We start from the raw sequence: 18,822 nt of genomic DNA on the forward strand, positions 1-18,822 counted from the left end.
CAGGTGATTAACCTTCATCAGTCAGTTAAGCATCCGATTCTTGGTATCAGCTCCAGTCATGATCGCAGGGTCGTGGGATGGAGAGCCCCGCATCTGGCCTCGTGCTCAGTGCAGAGTCTGCTTGCGCCTCTCCCTCTCCCCGGGTTCCTCCTCTCCTTCCCCTGCCACTCACGTGCTCTCTCTCTCTCTGAAATTGATCAATCAATCAGTCAAGGAAGGAAGGAAGGAAGGAAGGAAGGAAGGAAGGAAGGAAGATGCGTGGCACATCATAAATACCATATAGTGTTTTTTTTTTAAAGAAAAAAAATTGAATATATATGCACCTCTCTTACCACTATCCCATATGGTTGATTTTCACCACATCACCTCATTTTGTATTTAGAACTATATGAAGTAGTATCATTATTATTTGCTCCCTTTCATAGCAGTTTCTGCCACTTAGAAGAACAGGTAATAAGTTGTAGAGTGGAAAGTCAAGTTCAGGCATGTCTGAGGTTGAAATTTCATGCTCTTAAAAACTATTCCATCCTCCTCCCTAAGACCAACCTTACCCATGATTCCCGAGCACCTGAATGCTGGGGCTACACTTACGGTCAGCTAAAGAGTATCTCACTGAAAACACTCCTGTCTACTTCAGTGCACCTAAGTGAACTCCCCAAGAGATCGATGAACAACATGTAGGACTTTATTTATTTCAAAAATATGTATGTATATAAAAAATGTAGATATTTATTCTCTTTAAATTTCAGTAAGAGATATTCGATATCACTTACCCTCAATGCTTAAGTTTTTTGACAAGCCTCTTCCATTTTGGAGAAATTAATTACAAAAAAATATTTAGCCAAGCTTAGGGACTACAAAGATGGTTCTATGGAAGAATATGTATGTCATTCCCACTATCAAATACGACATCTAATCCTATTATAGTGGATATAAAAAGTTTTCACTGACAGGCACAACAGAGAAGAAAATTGAGTAATAACACATTTTCTACCCTGAAATACTGCAGTGGCCTAGGAACTGCCTAAGTAAACCTCGGAACACACTTCTGATACAACAGCCAGTTGTCAAAACTGATATAAAGGTTCACAGGCCTGTGACAATTTATATCTGCAACAAGAAAATATTTTCAATTATGTTCCATTATTCAAGAGTCTTACATCTTACAACAGTTACTGTGATGGGCTGTTTAAGAGCGGCAGATTCATTTTAACATCACTTTGTTGAATGTAAGCCCTCTTCATTGGGAAAGGATTGTCTGTAATGAGCATCTCTTCATTACTCCTCATGGCTACTAAGTATCTTGGCAAATGAAGGCCTTGGTAAACTTGACCCTGAAGGCCCAACTCAGCATATGACAGGGTTTGTGCTCACCTCTGAATAAAACACATCAACACACCACCAAAAAAACTCATTGTCAAAGGAGTTTGTAATTAATAAGCAGATCTTGTCAAGCTGACACCAAGGGTCTCAAAACAAACTCAACCCCAAGTCTTGATATTAGGTTCAGAATAGCCCCCACTTAATTTCTCCATTCATTTTCTCATTCAGTCAGTCAACACAGAATTAGTGCACACCTTCTATGTGCCTGACACTGTTCTATCACTAAAACAAAAATCTCCGTCCTCGTGGAGTTGTATTCTAGAAGATACTTACTATAAGCCACATAACAAAGTCACACATTATAGGATGACCAGCAGCTAAGAAAATAAAAAAGCATACAAAGAGGCAGAAGAAGGAGAATAAATTTAGAATTCAGAGGGTGACCAGCAAAGGACTCACCATTGTGGGAATGTCTGAGGAAAGACTTGGCAGAAGTGAGGAAGTGAGCTATGTGGATATTAATGGGGCGGGGGGCGGGGGGTAGGAATTCAGATAGAGGACGGAGCAAGTGCAAAGGGCCTGAATGAAGAGCAGCAAAGGACAGTGAGACCGACACAGAGTCAAGGGAGACAAGGGAGATGTTGGGGGAGATGTGGTCAGTAAGGTAATGGAGAGCTGAGCCACGTAGGATTTTAGAGGTCATACACGCAGAACCCACGGGAGTCAGTGAGGCTTTGAGCTGAGGAGAGACACGATCTGACTGACATTTTAACAGGAGATCTCCAACTCCTGCATTGAGAAGACTGCGAGGAACAAGAACCAAAAGAGGGAGACCACTTAGGAAGCTCCTGCACCATCCAGGAGAGAGCTGATGACGGCTTGGACCAGGGTGTGTGGGCAGAGAGGGGGCAAAATCCTGGGTATACTTTGAAAAAAGTCAATTGGATTTGCTAAGTGGTTAGCTGGAAGCTGTGAGAAGAAGTAGAGATGATCCAAGAGATTAGGCTGAGTGTTAACATCGTCTAAGAAGGAAAGAGCACAAGAGTAGCAGATTATTGAGGATAACATACGATCAGTTTTGGACACGTTGTTTTGAGATCTTTTTTTAATGGACATATGGAGTAGAAATTCTTGCTGTTCACAAACATTTTTTTTTTCCTCCTTTCAGCCAGGTTAGCGGATTATACTTCGCTATTCCCTCTGACTTGATTTGACCAAATGAACAGGCACAGGAGTTATCTCTGCATCTCCCAGGTGGAGCTCTAAGAGCCAGAACAAGATTAGTCCCATCACCTTCCCCTTCCAAGGTGATGAAAAGACTTGAGGCGTCAACCAATCTATTTTTCACACATGCTTGAGCAAGAAATAAAGGTCTCTGGGACTTGGAAGGGGGGTGTTGCTGCATCACACCGAGGTTATCCAGAGAAGCACTGAAGTAGAGTAGTCAAGAAGGCAGTTGGATTTATGATTCTGAAGTAATGAAGGGATATAGTTTGAGAAATCTTTGATACATAAATGTTATTTAACCCTGAGACTGACTGAGATTAGCAAGGGAACTAGTGATGTTGCAAAATTCCAAGATATTGAGAGATCTGAGAGATGAGGGAAATCACATCGATGGGAGAAGGGACCAACGAAAAAGACAGGAGGAAAAGCCACTGACTGATGTGTCTTGGAAGCCAAATGAAGGAAGTGTTTCCATTCATTCAAGTCCATTGAAATAAAAGCTCTGAATAGGTCTGAGGACTGAGAATTGACTATTAGATTTACCACCATGAATCTTACAAGTGATCATTTTTGTTAAACCTGACCCAAGATGGCTACTGTACTTTTGTCCCTGGGAATAAAGCAAAAAGGGTCAATGGCTGAGGTCAGTCTTACTCTGATGGCTAATATATTCTGATACGGTTAAATTTGCTCTCTTTATGCAAAGGAGCTAAGCATATCTTTTTTTAACAGCATTTAACAGGCCCACGTTCTTTTTTCCCCTTCTCCACTTTTGCCATTTAATACCAACAGCTTCACAAGTCACCCTGAAATCCGAGAACACTCTTATCTTTCCAATATCTTATCTCACCTCCCTTTACCTGTATGCGTTCCATCAACGCCACTCTGTCATTTTAGGAAAGCATAGAAAAAAGTCTCTTTTTTAGGCATGAATTATTCTCTCAGTACTTGATCTCCACTACTTTGAACATCTCATTTTAATACTCATTATATTGTTGCGTATTAAATTATTCATTTGCAATAAACATCAAAATTTCACAATGCCCTTAAGTCTTCTCTTACTATAGGAAGCAGATGTAGAAATAAAGCAATAGTATATTTCCGCTTTTTAGTCTAAAAATTCTAATGTTGCCTAGCAGTGGATGTATTTTAAACACCAACAGGTACAATGTTGTCAAACACTGGCAAAGGAAAAAGAATGAAGGTACCGCTCCCTCTATTGCCCCAAAAGTATTCCACATCCCCTAATTCTGGGCCATAGAACAAATTGGTCCATGACTGATAATGCTCCATTAGTTATTATAGGAAACAATGCATCATGTAAAACATCTATTCCTCAGTTTTCTACATTACATTTACGTACTCCACTATGTCATTTGTGAACAATTTGTTCTTTGCTACATAAATATTTTTCCTCCTTTTGGCACACAGTATATCTCCTATTAAAATGTAGTCGAGCCTTTCAATGTTGAGACATTCATTCTCACAGATACACACATTGTAAATATCCTCTGGGTTACAGAAGGCTTGCTAAATTGACATTTATAGGACTAGCTAAACTAAATTCCTCTTTTTCTTCCTTTTATTAAGTCTTTAGCTTACTTTGGAGATATTCTTGCAGACTTCCATGTCTCATCAACTCTGTAATAATATAAATTGGATCTTCCAAAGTGCAAACAGCATAAAGCTGGATAAGCTTTGGATGTCTTAGGTTCTTCATTATCTGTGCCTCCCTCAGGAAGTCATTTGGATCCATTGAACCTGAAACAAGAAAAGGAGGAAATCACTTTATGTTATTGAGGCATTCCTATCCTCACAGCAGTCTGGTGGGAATCACTAAGATTGCTTCCTGCTTCTCCATAAAGTAAGAGCACTGGTGTCACAAATCTTCAGATTTATCAAAGAAAAGAATCAATCCAGCCAGGGCAACCTAATAACTAATGTGTGGGTACACCAAGGGGGTGTAATTTATGGGTTATGACCTGTAGGTGAAAAGAGGTGGACGCAGGTCCATATGAAAAATGAAGGGAAAAGGAGTGACTGACAGTCTAATTGATAAAACAAGGCCAGCAAATTAAGAACACAGAGAGAAGACATTCTGTTACCATGAATGCTGGAGGACACTGAATGTTTAATTACCGCAGCCAGACCTTTTTGGTCCAGGATCCAGAGAAGACTGATAGTTGCCCTGTCCTTGGTACCCACTGTGGGAACAGCTGGGCAACAACCCTGAAGCAATGACATTCTGCCATATTTATGTTCTTAATTCTATAGGGATATATGGTATCGGCCAAGCAGAAAACATTTAAGGGCTACACCCAAAACTTAGAGGTTGCTTTTTGTTTTGTTTTTTTTTCCCACCAATCTTCTATGTCTAACTTCAAACTGGTCTTCAACATTTTCTCTCATATTAATACATCTGTAGTCACACTCTTAAGAGCTTAACAGAACAATAAGGGAGACAGTATTGGGACCTATTTGGAAGAGTCACCTACAATTAAATTGTATCTTAATGGCTCAACTGTTACCATGAAAAGTGCCCGTAATTAACAAATAAAGTCTAAGAGGAGGAAGGACACCCGGAGCTTACATTTCATCGGTAATTTTTTAAAATCTTTCATATTTTTTTAGGATATGATGTTTCAGAGACATTACTGTAACTGAAGGAATCCTGTCACTTCACATCTCAGTATTCACTGCGGACAGTGCAAATAACATTTCCACTGACGCTCCAAGGGACGGTTCCATTCATCTAACTCATGATGAAGACTTCACAACTGATATTGGAACCCAGGCATGGGCAAGCTTGGACGTTCTAAGACCACACTCCAACTGGTTTATTAACATCACGTTAAGAAGAGTTAGATGTGACTTGCAGATCATTTCACATAAAGCATTTAGGCAGTCTGTCCTTTGGTATTCCCTTGAGTGTAGAAGTTCAGAACACAGGCTTGGTCAAACTCGGATTCTGATCAAATCTTAGCTCACTCGTGTGATCTTTAGTAAGTTCCAAATGTCTCTGAACTTCAATTTCTTCATCTGTAAAACATGGCTAATAACCCTACTGATATCCTAATATCATCACCAGGAAATAGCAATATCTGGCATAAATATGCATATAGGTATATATACATATTTCAATGACTATTGGTTATGATTTATATTATTATTAATATGCATACTTCACAAAAAAGCCAAACACATCAACTCTAAGTATTTTCTCACAGACTGAGGAGGGAAAGGGGCAAGGACTTGAAAGAGGGCAAATAGAGAAAAAGGACCTATACTCATTTCCATCATGATTTTCTCTGTTCCTCCATTCCATCCCTACCACTGGTTTGCTCCACATAATCAAATAGTGGTGAAATGAAGCTCAGAAGAAAAGAGGCACTTGAAACATAATAAAGGACTTCTTGTTACAATTAGTTTGGTCTATGGTCAAATATGGATATACTTGGATTCTCCCCACCCCACCCCAAAATAATCTGATTCATGAAGCTTCCAGTGATAAAAGCAATTATGATGATTGTATACATAAATTGCCATTCAGGCAATTTATGTATACAGTATGCTTCTACACAAATGCTTTGGTCGCCATCAGATCCGTGGAATGCAGGACACTCAAATCATCGCCAAATCAGACTATGCACAAGAGCTGGACCCACGGGGGACTTCAGGAGCCTCTGCAGGTGACGTCTGCTCAGAACATTCCACGGCTACGCTGGTTACAGCTGACCAGCTGCACAGCAGAGACCCAATTTCAATTCAGCTAGTAATGCAACATTAAATATTAATTTTTGCCTGTCATAGCTACTGTGGGAGTTGATTTCAGGCTCGTCTTTATTGCGTGGTAGTCTGCTAAGCAATAAATAGCTGTTGAGATTGATTAATGGCCCCGGTGAAGTGAAGACATTTAACCAATCACCAAAGCTGTTTGCTGCTATTACACTGTAAATCAATAATAATTATTCCTGTTGGAGAGAAAACTATCGTGGCTTTTTTTTTTTTTTTTAATATAAGAAATGCAGTTTTTTTTGTTGTTGTTCTCTTTTGACCTCCAGAAGGCCTTCCTTAAAGAACAATGTTGGGATGAATAGCTAGCAGCTTCATTTTTGGAAAAGAATGATTAGATTGGGAAATAAAGCTGAGGCTCAACTGTCAACAAGATTAGAATTCAAAATAACATATATGCAGTGATTGGGAACATCTCAGGTGCTGGAATAGATCGTCCTCACCTGGAGTGCTCAACATGACATCTGGCCACTCAGAAGTGCTTCTCCATCACTTGAGAAGGCAGGTGTAGATGCTGAGACAGAAGGACTGTACTAGCAAATTGCATGTCAGTGGACATCTGCCAGCAGCTCCACCGAAGCTAACATTTAGTAATAAGAACTCACTGCCTGTATTTTATACACATTGACTCAATTTGTCCTTATAAAACCCTGTGAATTAGGAACTATTATAATTCCCACTTCCAAATGAGGAGATTCAATAGATTAATAAATCGTCTGATGTCACAGAAGCCAGAGCCAAGACTGAAATCAGGTCTAACTTAGACCAAACTTTATGCTCCTACTATCACACCAAAGAGGCCCAACTTTCTCGCTTCATGGCACCTTCACTGTCTCAAGAACTTTTTTCATGTTGCCCCTAAGCCAATATCTAACGGTTCTATTGATTCCTTGGTTAAATCAAAGCAACTTTAAAAGTATTTGTGTTCCAATAAGTTAATACCCATTTTGAAAAGTAATACAGATAAATCAAAAGAAGAAATAATTTTTATTTCATTCTTCACCACAATTACTTACTAAAGAGATACATACATTTATGGGACACAACACAATTTTTCAAGTCTTGGAAGCAGAGAAAATGTGGCTCTGCTCATTTCCTGCCCCACATTGATTTCTGCTTGGATCTTGCTTATGATCCCAGTCCCCACCAAAAACCTATTTTCACAAAGATATGATGTCAGCAAAAGAATGTAACATGATCTAATACTGAACTGTGTGGTATTCAAGTTTACCTCAAAACTTTTAAATATCCAGTGACAGTCCTGTGAATTCACTGTGATGCCCCAATGTGCCTTGGCACACAGTTTGGGAACCATGGTGTTACACCAGACTGCTAACCAGCAGCACCCAGAGGCTCCAGCTCTGCCACTGGGTGGTTTACTAAATCCTTAAGGATTCTGGGTTCGGTAAAGAAGGAAGGTCCCCCAAAGAACCATACTCTAGCTTCTGGTTATTATTCCTGCTTATGTTATTAGAAGTAGTTGTGAGGCAACTATAGTAAAGTCACACTGTCATAGAATGTCACTTCCCTAGGGAGACGCAGCAGCGATAGATGTGGGTTCGAATTCCAGCTCTGCCACTGAATGACCTTACAGTAACAATAACAATAATAATAATAATTAAAATAAGAACAGCTTTTCCTGGTCACTTACTGTGAACCAGACTTTATTCAAAGCATTTGCACTAATGACCCTCTTCTTTTTTTTCATTTTTATTTTTTTATCTTTTTTTATTAACATATAATGTATTATTAGCCTCAGGGATACAGGTCTGTGAATCACCAGGTTTACACACTTCACGGCACTCACCATAGCACACACAACCTTCTTTTTTATAAATGATAAAACTGAGACTTTGTTTTATACGACTAGTAAGTTTTAGAAAGTTACTTAATCTTTCTAAATTTTCTTATCCTGCTTTTAAAATGGAGGGGATAATGCCTGCCTGAATAAATATGATTTTAGTGTACTTCTAATTTCTATGATAGGAAAAAGGAAGATGGAAGAAAAAAATAGTTCTTACATTTCCAAATATGAGGGCTTTTAGATGGACCCTTTTACCTTTTAACCATAAATAATTAGTGTTTAATAAAACTGTTTCTCCCTTCAGATCCCTGAAGATCTCCAAGGTTCCACTGATTTAAGTATTTTCAGTGAAGTCAGTATTTGTAATGAGGCTAGGAAAAAATGGGAAGAGGGATAATCCGAATTCTAGAGAAGAGATACTTTGTTGAAATCTTGCCCTGGGGATATCTTAAGCATTAGCTGATCACAGGCATTTGCTCTTGCCTTTATAATCTAAAGCATGTTGTCCTTTATTGTCATCTGGTCCAGAGAAGGTGATCAGAACACTTGCTTGGTGCCTTCATTGGTTGTCCTGTGACCCCTTGGACATTGACAGTAGCAAGTTGAGCTTCTAAAAATCAACGTATGACATTTCACCTTTGACATTCTCTGTCCATACCTGGTTTTAATGTTTTCACTGCTACTGAGGTGGTGTGGTTCCACAGTCCTTCCCACACTTCACCAAACTGCCCAGATCCTAATCGCTTCAGAAGCTGTATAGACTTGCGGTCTATCTCCCACTGGTCCACGGTTTTATATGACAAATCAAAAGGCACTGGCACTTGTATCTGTTTCACAGAATAATTAGAGTAAGTATAAGAAAAAGATTTGACAATTTTTTTGGTTGAAAATAATAGTCGAGGCACTTTTTTAAAAAGACACCATTTTTCTGGCGATTCACAGACCTGTACCCCTGGGGAAAAAAAATATATGTTTATAAAAAATCAAATCCAAAAAAAAAAAAAAAAAAAAGAAAGATGGATAGAGGTGTTGGAATATGTAGACATATAGAGAGACTATGGCTCAACACAGTGGCGTATACTTGTGAATTTCTTGCTTACATTTGGCATACATAGATTTATGTATGTGTACTACAGTGAGCATACATATTTGCATCTTATAAAATCTCATCCTCTTTGGGGCACCTGGGTGGTTCAGTGGGTTAAAGCCTCTGCCTTCAGCTCGGATCATGATCCCAGAGTCCTGGGATCGAGCCCCGAATCGGGCTCTCTGCTCTCTCTATCTGATAAATAAATAAAATCTTAAAAAAAAAAAAAAAAAAGACACCATTTTTAAAACCAAAACATTGTACATTTTACTCTCATTGCTTTAAAATGAAAAGGCAATCGTGGCAGAACCTGTATCCTTGCTATTTGAGCTGGTCTCCCCCCAATGCTTGCTGCATCAGGCACCCTGCTGTCCATCTGACCCACTCCACATCCACATGACTTTCCTCTGACTTTTTGCCTAGCTAAATCCTCCCAAATTTAAGGCCCATTTGAAGTTCCACCTGATTTGCAATTAATTCCCAAATTCTTTGGCCTATAACATTTACCCTATGTATCATATATTTTTGCATAATTAAAATGTCCATCTTATTTCAAATTCATTTATTTATTTGTTCATTCACTCATGTACTTGTTCATTTAGTAAATACATATCCCATTCAGTAAACAAACATTTAGTAAATACATATCCCATTCAGTAAACAAACATTTAGTAAATACATATCCCATTCAGTAAACAAAACAGACAAGACCCCTGCCCTCCTAGAGTCCATCGTCTAGTTCATTATCTACCATCAGAAATTATCTTAGTGGGGCGCCTGGGTGGCTCAGGGAGTTAAGCCTCTACTTTCAGCTCAGGTCATGGTCTCAGGGTCCTGGGATCAAGCGCTGCATCGGGCTCTCTGCTCAGCGGGGAGCCTGCTTCCCTTCCTCTCTCTCTGCCTCTCTGCCTATTTGTGATCTCTCTCTCTGTCAAATAAATAAATAAAATCTTTAAAAAAAATAAAAGAAATTATCTTAGCTCCTATGCCAAATCATCAGCACATTGAATACACAGAAGGTATATGCTTCTTTGTGAACATTTGTCCCCAGCAGAATCCAACAATATTGGTTAAATTGAGTATTTTTTAAGCCACATCTTTGCATCAGGTAAGCTATTCTTAGCATGAGCTTACACATTCTTGTGGGTCATGCCTACACCATCTAAGATGCATGCACTTATACCAAAATTGCACATTCACTTGGCAAGATTTAAGTCAATGAATTCCCTACATATACATACTGAACAAAATTCTTCAGCTTCTACCTGTCCATAAAATTCTGGTCAGGTGTTACCAGGAGCCTTTCACTCATCATCCAGACATAAACCACAGGGCTGGCTGTCCCGTTGACAGGACACAAGACCTGAACTCTGATGAGGAGCTGAGGTTTTGTCCCACACCAGTGCCAGACCACTCTACAATTTTAAATAAGTCTAGGTTAGACATGCCACAACTGATAGATGTAGATAAATTCTATCAATGTTTGGCCCAGCCAAACTGTTAGAACAGTTAGTTAAATGACATCTCTATGCAGACCAGCTAATGAGTCTAGTATTTTCATATTAATACTCTTGAATACAGATCTAAATAAGAATTATATTCGGGCACTTTTTTCCCCGTCCAGACATATCATTAAGTGCTCCAGTGGCAGGACACCAGATTAATTTCCTAGTGCAAAGAATGAATACTTTCTGTCTTGAGTGAGTGCCTTAGGTCAGGGGTTGGCAAACTTTTTCTAAAAAGAATGAGATAGTAAGTATTTTAGTCTTTGTGGGCCATGAAGTTTCTGTTGCAATTATTAAATGCTGCTAGTACAGAGAAAAGTCAAAGACAATTTAGTAAATGAAGGAACATGCCCATGTTCCAATAAATATTTAGTATTTAAAAAATAAGTGTGGGACAATATGGGCTTGTAGGCCATAGTTTTTCTATCCATGCCTCAGGTAATCAAATGACCTTTTTCCCCCACCTCCTGAACAGACATATCACATGAGAGATACTCCAATAACTGAAGGCAAAAGGTTAACTTCAAAATGAACCATCTTGAAAGCATTTCACCTTTAAACATGGTTTTCCCAGCTGGACACACAGGCCATCACTTGTCTTGGTGTAGTAGCTCACAAATTCATTCAGTGTTGAAAAGGTTCTTCTCTGGGTAAGGAAAAATGCCCCTTCATCCAGCCTTCTGATTCTGTAGTGTTTCACAGCCCTCTCATCTAAAACTGGAACACAAAGTAAGTCCTATTAATACACTTCTTGCCAAAGCCAAGCAGATTTACTCATTTTGCGGTGATAGTTTCAATACATGGAATACAATTTTCTTAAGTTCTATTTATTTCACAACTTGGTTTCAGAAAAGACTTCAGGAAGTTTACAAAAAATATATAGCAGAAGAAAAAGGAAAAAGAACTGGGAAATCACATTTTAAAGGAAATATAAAATAAAAATAAAGGAGTGAGGTCACCACTAAAAAAGCTAGGCTTAGAGGTCTATTGGACTTGATTAAAACAAGCCATAAAACTAACTCTATCATTCTAGGGGCACCTGGTTGGCTCAGTCAGTAGAGTATGTAAATCTTGATCTTGGGGTCATGAATTCAAGCCCTACACTGGGTGTAGAGCTCAGTTTAAAAAAAAATTGACTCTCATACTAGCAACTCAAAGAAAGAACATTATCAGTTTCAGAAATACCACAAGATAAAATCATAAAAGTTGTTTAGAAACAGTTCAACTCTGGGTGTCTGGGTGGTGCAGTGGGTTAAAGCCTCTGCCTTCAGCTCGGGTTATGATCCCAGGGTCCTGGGATCTATCACCACATCAGGCTCTCTGCTCAGCGGGGAGCCTGCTTCCCTTCTTCTCTCTCTGCCTGCCTCTCTGCCTACTTGTGATCTCTGTCAAATAAATAAATAAAATCTTTAAAAAAAAAGAAACTGTTCAACTCTTCCTGGTACAGAGGCCACAGAGAATATTCTCCCATGAAATCCTATGAACTGGAGAGTAAAACAGTGTCCTCAGTACTACCTGACAGTAATATAAGGAAATCCGCAGGGCAGCTCATTATACTGTCTCTAAATGCAGGCCGAGAACAGAATGTCCAAGTACAGTTCAATAAAAGCAATTCCCCGGGGCCCCAAATAATGCAATCCATGTATACAACCTTCCAGAAAGATCACTTGATCCAAGGGCAACTTCTGTATTAGCTAAAGGAATAAACAGACCGCACACCCTTTTACAAATCATCTGACTCAGAGAGGATGTTGATTTTGCCTGCCACCAACCATCCTCCCGTCTTCTGGTATCAGAACCCCACTTTCTCCGGAGAATCACTGCTCCTTTAAGAGCATGTGGTCCTGGGGTATGGATGCCAACCCTGAGCCAAGGAATGAACAAGAGCCAAGAAGACTCAGTTGCAGGACGTGGGTTATAGAGCTCGAGGAAAACAGGAAGAAGTCTATCGTTATAGTTGTTGTTTTGGTTTGGTTTCTGTTTAACTGCTGGGAGTTTAAAGCTCCTGGCAAAATCTTGTCCCCAGACAGGGAGAGAGCTTGCCTGAGAAGCTCTTTCCGGGATATGGAAAGCAAAGCTTAGTCCCTAGAGCCCCCCAAGCTTGGATTCTCAGCCAGAAGAGTCAACCATGTTTTTCACTTAAACTAGTTTGAATCGGTGGCTTTATTAAAGCACTTGCATTCAGTATACTGACTAATGCACTTCATAAACTCACCTTTCATTTAGCATAATTACTTGTAAGTACTGAGCGCATTTACCAGAAATACAGATATTCTGAATTCCCTGCAAAATACAGAAACTTGTGCTCCAGTAATCAGTCAACTGGAGCAACACTCTCACAAAAGGAAAGAAGACCAAGTAGAAAACAGCTCAGTCCCAGCACGGAGGTTTACTGAGGGCACGCTGCCGGCGAGGACAATGTTTTCCTCACAGAATAATCAATGCACCTCACAACGGCTAAAATAAAAAACAGATAATAGCAAGGGGTGACAAGGAAGCAGAGTAACTGGAATTCTCCTGCACAGATGATGGAGGTGTAATTTTCACACTCACTTTAGAAAACTGTCATCATCTACTAAAGTTGAACATAATCCTACCTAGAGTATAGTGATTCCACGCCAATATATGTAATCAACAAAAGTCACAATATATGTGCCAAAGCACACGTGCAAGAATGCTTTTAGCAGCATTGAGAGAGTCTAACCCTAGAAACAATCCAAATGTCCATCACCTGTAGAAGAGACTAAGAAATTATTGTATGTTTGTCCAGGGAATACTGTACAGACATGTAAATAAACAAACCAAATACACACATGAACATGAATGAATCTCACAAAAATTATTTACAACGATTATTTAAAACCATTAGTTAAAAACTAGCAAATCTACTGATATTTGGAGTCAGACTGGTGTATTGCTAAGAATCTCTTTCTTGACTGGGTGCTGGTTTACATGGGTGTATTCACCTTCTGAATGCTCATCAGATCAAACTCTTACAAACTGTGTAGTTTTGTGACATATGTCACACATCAATTTAAAAGAATTTTCTTAGCGGTGCCTGGGTGGCTCAGTCGGTTAAGTGTCTGCCTTCGGCTCAGGTCATGATCCCAGGGTCCTGGGATCGAGTCCCACATCAGGCTCCCTGCTCAGCAAGGAGTCTGCTTCTCACTCTGCCTCCCATTCCCCCCTGCTATGCGCGCATGCTCTCTCTCTCTCAAACAAATAAATAAAATCTTTGCGGAAAAAAAAAACTTCAATGTTCTTTTACCAAATAAAGGTAAAGATGTGAGGTGATGAATATATTAATTAACTCAGTGGGAGTAATCCTTTCACAAAGTATACGTATATCAAATCATCACATGTACACTTTAAATACTTTACAATTTTCTTGATTTTTCCTCAATAACTGAAAAAAAAGATCACATCACTTCTGCATACAGAAAAATATTTTAGTTTCTTATAATACAGAGGGTGGGAGTACATTTAGATACTCCAAAAGCCATATAAGTTTATTTAATTACAATTTCTGAAGTATCTGTAACATATTTTTCTACTCTCTGATCTGTCAGGTTACCATTCCCCCTGACTGTGACTCTTGGGACAATGTTAGTTGTCCTATATAATAATCACCAAATGGAAGGGTTTTACCATGATGTAGAGCTAAGCTCATAACAATTCCTATATATGGATTAAAAGGCTAACAGAAAAATCAAGGAGAGCTGAAAACAGTATTAGCGCAATTCATTTCTCCACAGAGTAACAAAAATATTAGAAGCAGAAAGGTAGCTAAATAGAAAGCATACCAGCAATTTATATAAATGGCTGGCTTGAAAATTCAAGCTTTGCCATTTATCAAACAGGAAAGTGCATAAATTATAGAAATGTATAGCAAGCCAATAGGGTTATAATTGGAAATGATTGGAAGCAATAAAAACATTCCCCTCTTTTAAACAAGATGGACAATATCTAGTTTCAAACTAAAGTGGACTGTATGGAAATTAAACAGAAACAGGAATTCCTTTTTTTTTTTTTTAAGATTTTATTTATTTCTTTGACAGAGAGATCACAAGTAGGCAGAGAGTCAGGCAGAGAGAGAGGGGGAAGCAGGCTCCCTGCTGAGCAGAGAGCCGGAAGGTAGGGCTGATCCCAGGACCTGAGATCATGACCTGAGCCTAAGGCAGTGGCTTAATCCACTGAGCCACCCACGCACCCCCAGGAATTCCTTTTTGATGCACCACAAAAGAGCTAAAGATTTCCAAGCTAGAGACTAAAATCAATAAATGACTGAAGGGGTAAAGTACTTCCTGTGATTTTCTTAATAAGGGATGGAAATCACAATGATTGATATGGCTTTGGCAATTGTTATTGATTATAAAGAAAGCCTAAATAAATGTTTACCAACTCTGTAACTCTCAACTATAAAAACCAAATACTTTGCAATACATTTAGAGTTCTTAAGCACAACAAAAGTAATTTCGTTCAATAGAAAAAACAATAGATCTGGAAATGGGAGACCTGAGTGACAATTTAACTTGTGTATGACCAAAAACACATCAATCTCACCTGGCCTCTGTTTCCCCATCATTAAAATAAAAGAGCAGGCTTTGAGAAATCTCCAAATTTCCAATTGTTTCCCGCTTAGTAATCAAACATCTCTGATGGCTGTTGCTTTCTCTCCCTGAATTCCCATTTTTTTGTGGTAGTCCTTTTAAAAACAAGTAATGGGATGCCTGGATGGCTCAGTTGGTTAAGCGTCTGCCTTTGGCTCAGGTCATGATCCCAGTGTCCTGGGATGGAGTCCCACCTCTGTCTCCTTGCTTGGCAGAGAGCCTGCTTCTCCCTCTGTCTGCTGTTCCCCCTGCTTGTACTCTCTCTCTCTCACAAATAAATAAATAAATCTCAAAAAAAAAAAAAAAAGGAAAGAAAGAAAGAAAACAAAAAGCAAAAAAAGCCAACTTAAATAATTCTCACCTCAGAGCTTTGAACACCACTTGGTTGCTTTTCCTAAGAATCTGAATCTTCTCCTGGTAGCTGGTCCCTTCCTTCCGATCTCAGTTTAAATTCTCTGAACCACCCTTCTCCGCCCACCCTATCAAATTCACCTCTCCCTACCTCCCTCCTATCACCCAGTTTAACTCTGAAACTATTTATCTCCATAGAGGTAGCTCCCTGCTGGCACCGGCTCTGCTGTTTCCACCCCATAGCGACTCAGAGCTTGGCACAGAGTAACGGCTAACATAAACATCTGCTTGATGAACGGACGGTGATGCACCAACTCTTGAATCTGAAGTGAAATCCAAGCTTCTGAAATGTCTGCTACAAAATTAAAAAGTTAAGTATACAAATATTTCAAGACACACGTCCCTGGAACTTTATTTTTAAAAGGAGGAAAACACACTTAGCCCCAGAATATAGATACTTTCAGAGGACTGTCATTCAAATTTATATCTTTTTTTTTAATTCCGCAACATAACACAGAAATAACTACTCTATCTCTAACTGACAGCATGGATATTTCTATTTGGTTAATTAAAGTTTTCAACCTAAATAAGACTGAAAGACTATCTATCCATCCATCTATCTCTCTCTATATATATATGATGTACAAATTAGACCACAGAAACTACATCAGGGAAATTCAATACATTGTAGTCAAGATGAAGGCCCTTTCAGTATTGAGTAATCAATATTGAATAATCAAATCCAAAATATACGATTGTTTTTTAAAAGTGGTTTTAATTTGTTAGTAGTGAGCCCAGACGTTTGCAAGTTGTCATTCCTAATAAAGATTGAACTGGGGTGGGGGGAGGGGTCTCACAACTAGGGAGAAATGAATTTTCTATTCCTTTTCTGGCTGATTGTGATCTTTATTATTGGACCAAACCTATCCCAAACTCTACAGATAATAAGTGAATGATAATGTTTGTGCCGTTCTTATTGTGAATGACTGAGTTCAGACTAATTAAGCATTCTAGTAGTTCATCAGCAAAAACCATAAGGCTAACTATAAAATATAATGGAACCATCCATCAACAAACTCAGCAGCATCATGATTGAATGAATTTAGCTAAAAGGCCAGGCATCCTGAGTTTATATCTTGACTCTCATTTATGCTATTTGACCTACGGGAAAATGTTTCACCTGTCAACAGATTAATCTACTAGAACATGCCCAAGAATTGGGATATATTTCAGAGATGTAGGTAAGCATGTAGGAGGAGTACAATAAAAGTTTGTTGAATGTTGAAAGAATTCAACTATTTCTCCCCCATGAACTTCTGTAAGGGCTGTGACATGGGTCACGTGATTATCTGGTCCCCTTCACTTCCAGAGTCACTAATTCTGGGGGGAAACTGTGTGATCGGGATGGAATCTTAGGACTACAGTCCTATTTGCCAGACTCAAATGCTTTTCTAAGTGGTCGATAGCAGATACAGAAGTCCAGCTTTCTCCTAAAGGTGAGATCTTCCTTTATTTCGTCTCTCTTGGTGGGAGTGTTTGTGCAGGAAGTAGTGCTGTGAGCTTCCAAGGAGTCCCGTCCCCATTCTACCACATCACTAATACAGTATTCAGTACATATTAAAGCATTAGAATTACAAGATATTCCAAAGTCAGATTTTTAAAAGACAGAACCTCCAGAAATGAGCTTTAGAATACAATATGAAGGTAAAGTTGGAGACTGTCTACAAGACAAGAAGGCAAGCTAGTGGCTCAGTGAAAAATACCAGTGAAATGAGTAGCTTGGCACTTTACAGATAAACGAATGGTTGATTGAGCAGATTCCCATTTTTCAGCTGGTCTCCTGGCATCATCTGGGCACAGCCTTATTTCCTCTTGACTGATAATAATCTGTTCCCATACTGAGTAAAACACTATGACTTAGATGATTGAACAAAGGACTGAAAATCAAGAACTCACGGCCCTAATCTTATTCCGCCAGTGATTTGTTCTTTGACCTTAGGCAAGGAATTTCATTTCAGTTTCCTTATCTAGAAAATGAGAATAATGATCTTATCTATATATACCCCCAGGGATAGTTTGAGTGTCATTATTCACAAAGGATGATAGATATATCTAAATGTGCAATGTGTGAGTACTATATTAGAATATCTGTAGTATCAAAAAGCTTTGTCAACAAAAGAGAACCACTTTCAAAGTAAAATTTTCCACTCTTTGCACAATGATGGCTACACAACATAGTGGCCACCACGTGTATTAAATGAGGAAATTGCTGTTAATTCTGTGTGACAGAGCTCTTGCACTTGTAAATTCCCATTTATTTGTACTTTTCAAAACTATTACAGGGGCATCTGGGTGGCTCAGTGGGTTAAAGCCTCTGCCTTCGGCTCAGGTCATGATCTCAGGGTCCTGGAATCCAGCCCCGCATCAGGAATCTCTGCTCAGCAGGGAGTCTGCTTCCCCCACCCTCTCTCTGCCTGCTTCTCTGCCTACTTGTGATCTATCTCTCTGTCAAATAAATAAATAAAATCTTTAAAAAACAAAACAAACAAACAAACAAAAAAAAAACTATTACAAACAAAGATAGCCATGATAACTCCTCCAAATGGCAATTACTCCGCCATTGCCTCAGAAATCATGCTAAGACGGGTCTACACCAGTAAGTAACACTTAATTGAATTATTATACTGTATCCCCATTAAAACAGAATTCAAGAAACACACTTATTTTACACTCTATTTTGTTCTATAGTAGATAGAGTAGGATCCCAGTATGAATAGTTTTGAAAGGATAACGTACAGCCTTCTTAAAATATTAAAGCAGGATCACGCAGAAGAATTGTTAACTCCTTTTCAGGGGAAAGAACTCACACAATACAACCAAAGGAACAAACAGAACTACTTTCCTGCGTACACCTCTGCTAGTGGGCCCCCAAGGACATCTGCCTTTCAGCCAGGCATATTTGGGAGTGCTGTGGACCTTGGTCAGTAATTCTATTAAACTGGTGAGCTAAGTGAAGCCCGATTAAGAGAAGGTTTTCATTAGTTGACTCAAAAAAACATACTGAAAATATTATTTGAGGACACATCCAATTACTATGCACCTTTTTAAGTCAAAGATGACATC

At 39.0% G+C, this 18,822-nt stretch overlaps 1 protein-coding gene across 2 annotated transcripts in view; it reads right to left on the reverse strand.

The window, feature by feature from the left end:
* Positions 1 to 18,822, reverse strand: part of FRK (fyn related Src family tyrosine kinase) — a 101,295-nt gene that overhangs the window by 8,425 nt on the left and 74,048 nt on the right. For both annotated transcript variants that reach the window (XM_032846423.1, XM_032846422.1), the window contains exons 3-5: positions 11,292 to 11,455; positions 8,805 to 8,973; positions 4,153 to 4,311 (exon numbers count right to left, since the gene is read on the reverse strand). In XM_032846423.1, coding sequence (XP_032702314.1) covers positions 4,153 to 4,311; positions 8,805 to 8,973; positions 11,292 to 11,455 — 492 coding nt within the window. The remainder of the gene's footprint in view (positions 1 to 4,152; positions 4,312 to 8,804; positions 8,974 to 11,291; positions 11,456 to 18,822) is intronic.

The sequence above is a fragment of the Lontra canadensis genome, unplaced genomic scaffold, assembly GCF_010015895.1.
Source record: "Lontra canadensis isolate GAN:19392208 unplaced genomic scaffold, GSC_riverotter_1.0 scaffold175, whole genome shotgun sequence".
NCBI lineage: Eukaryota > Metazoa > Chordata > Mammalia > Carnivora > Mustelidae > Lontra > Lontra canadensis.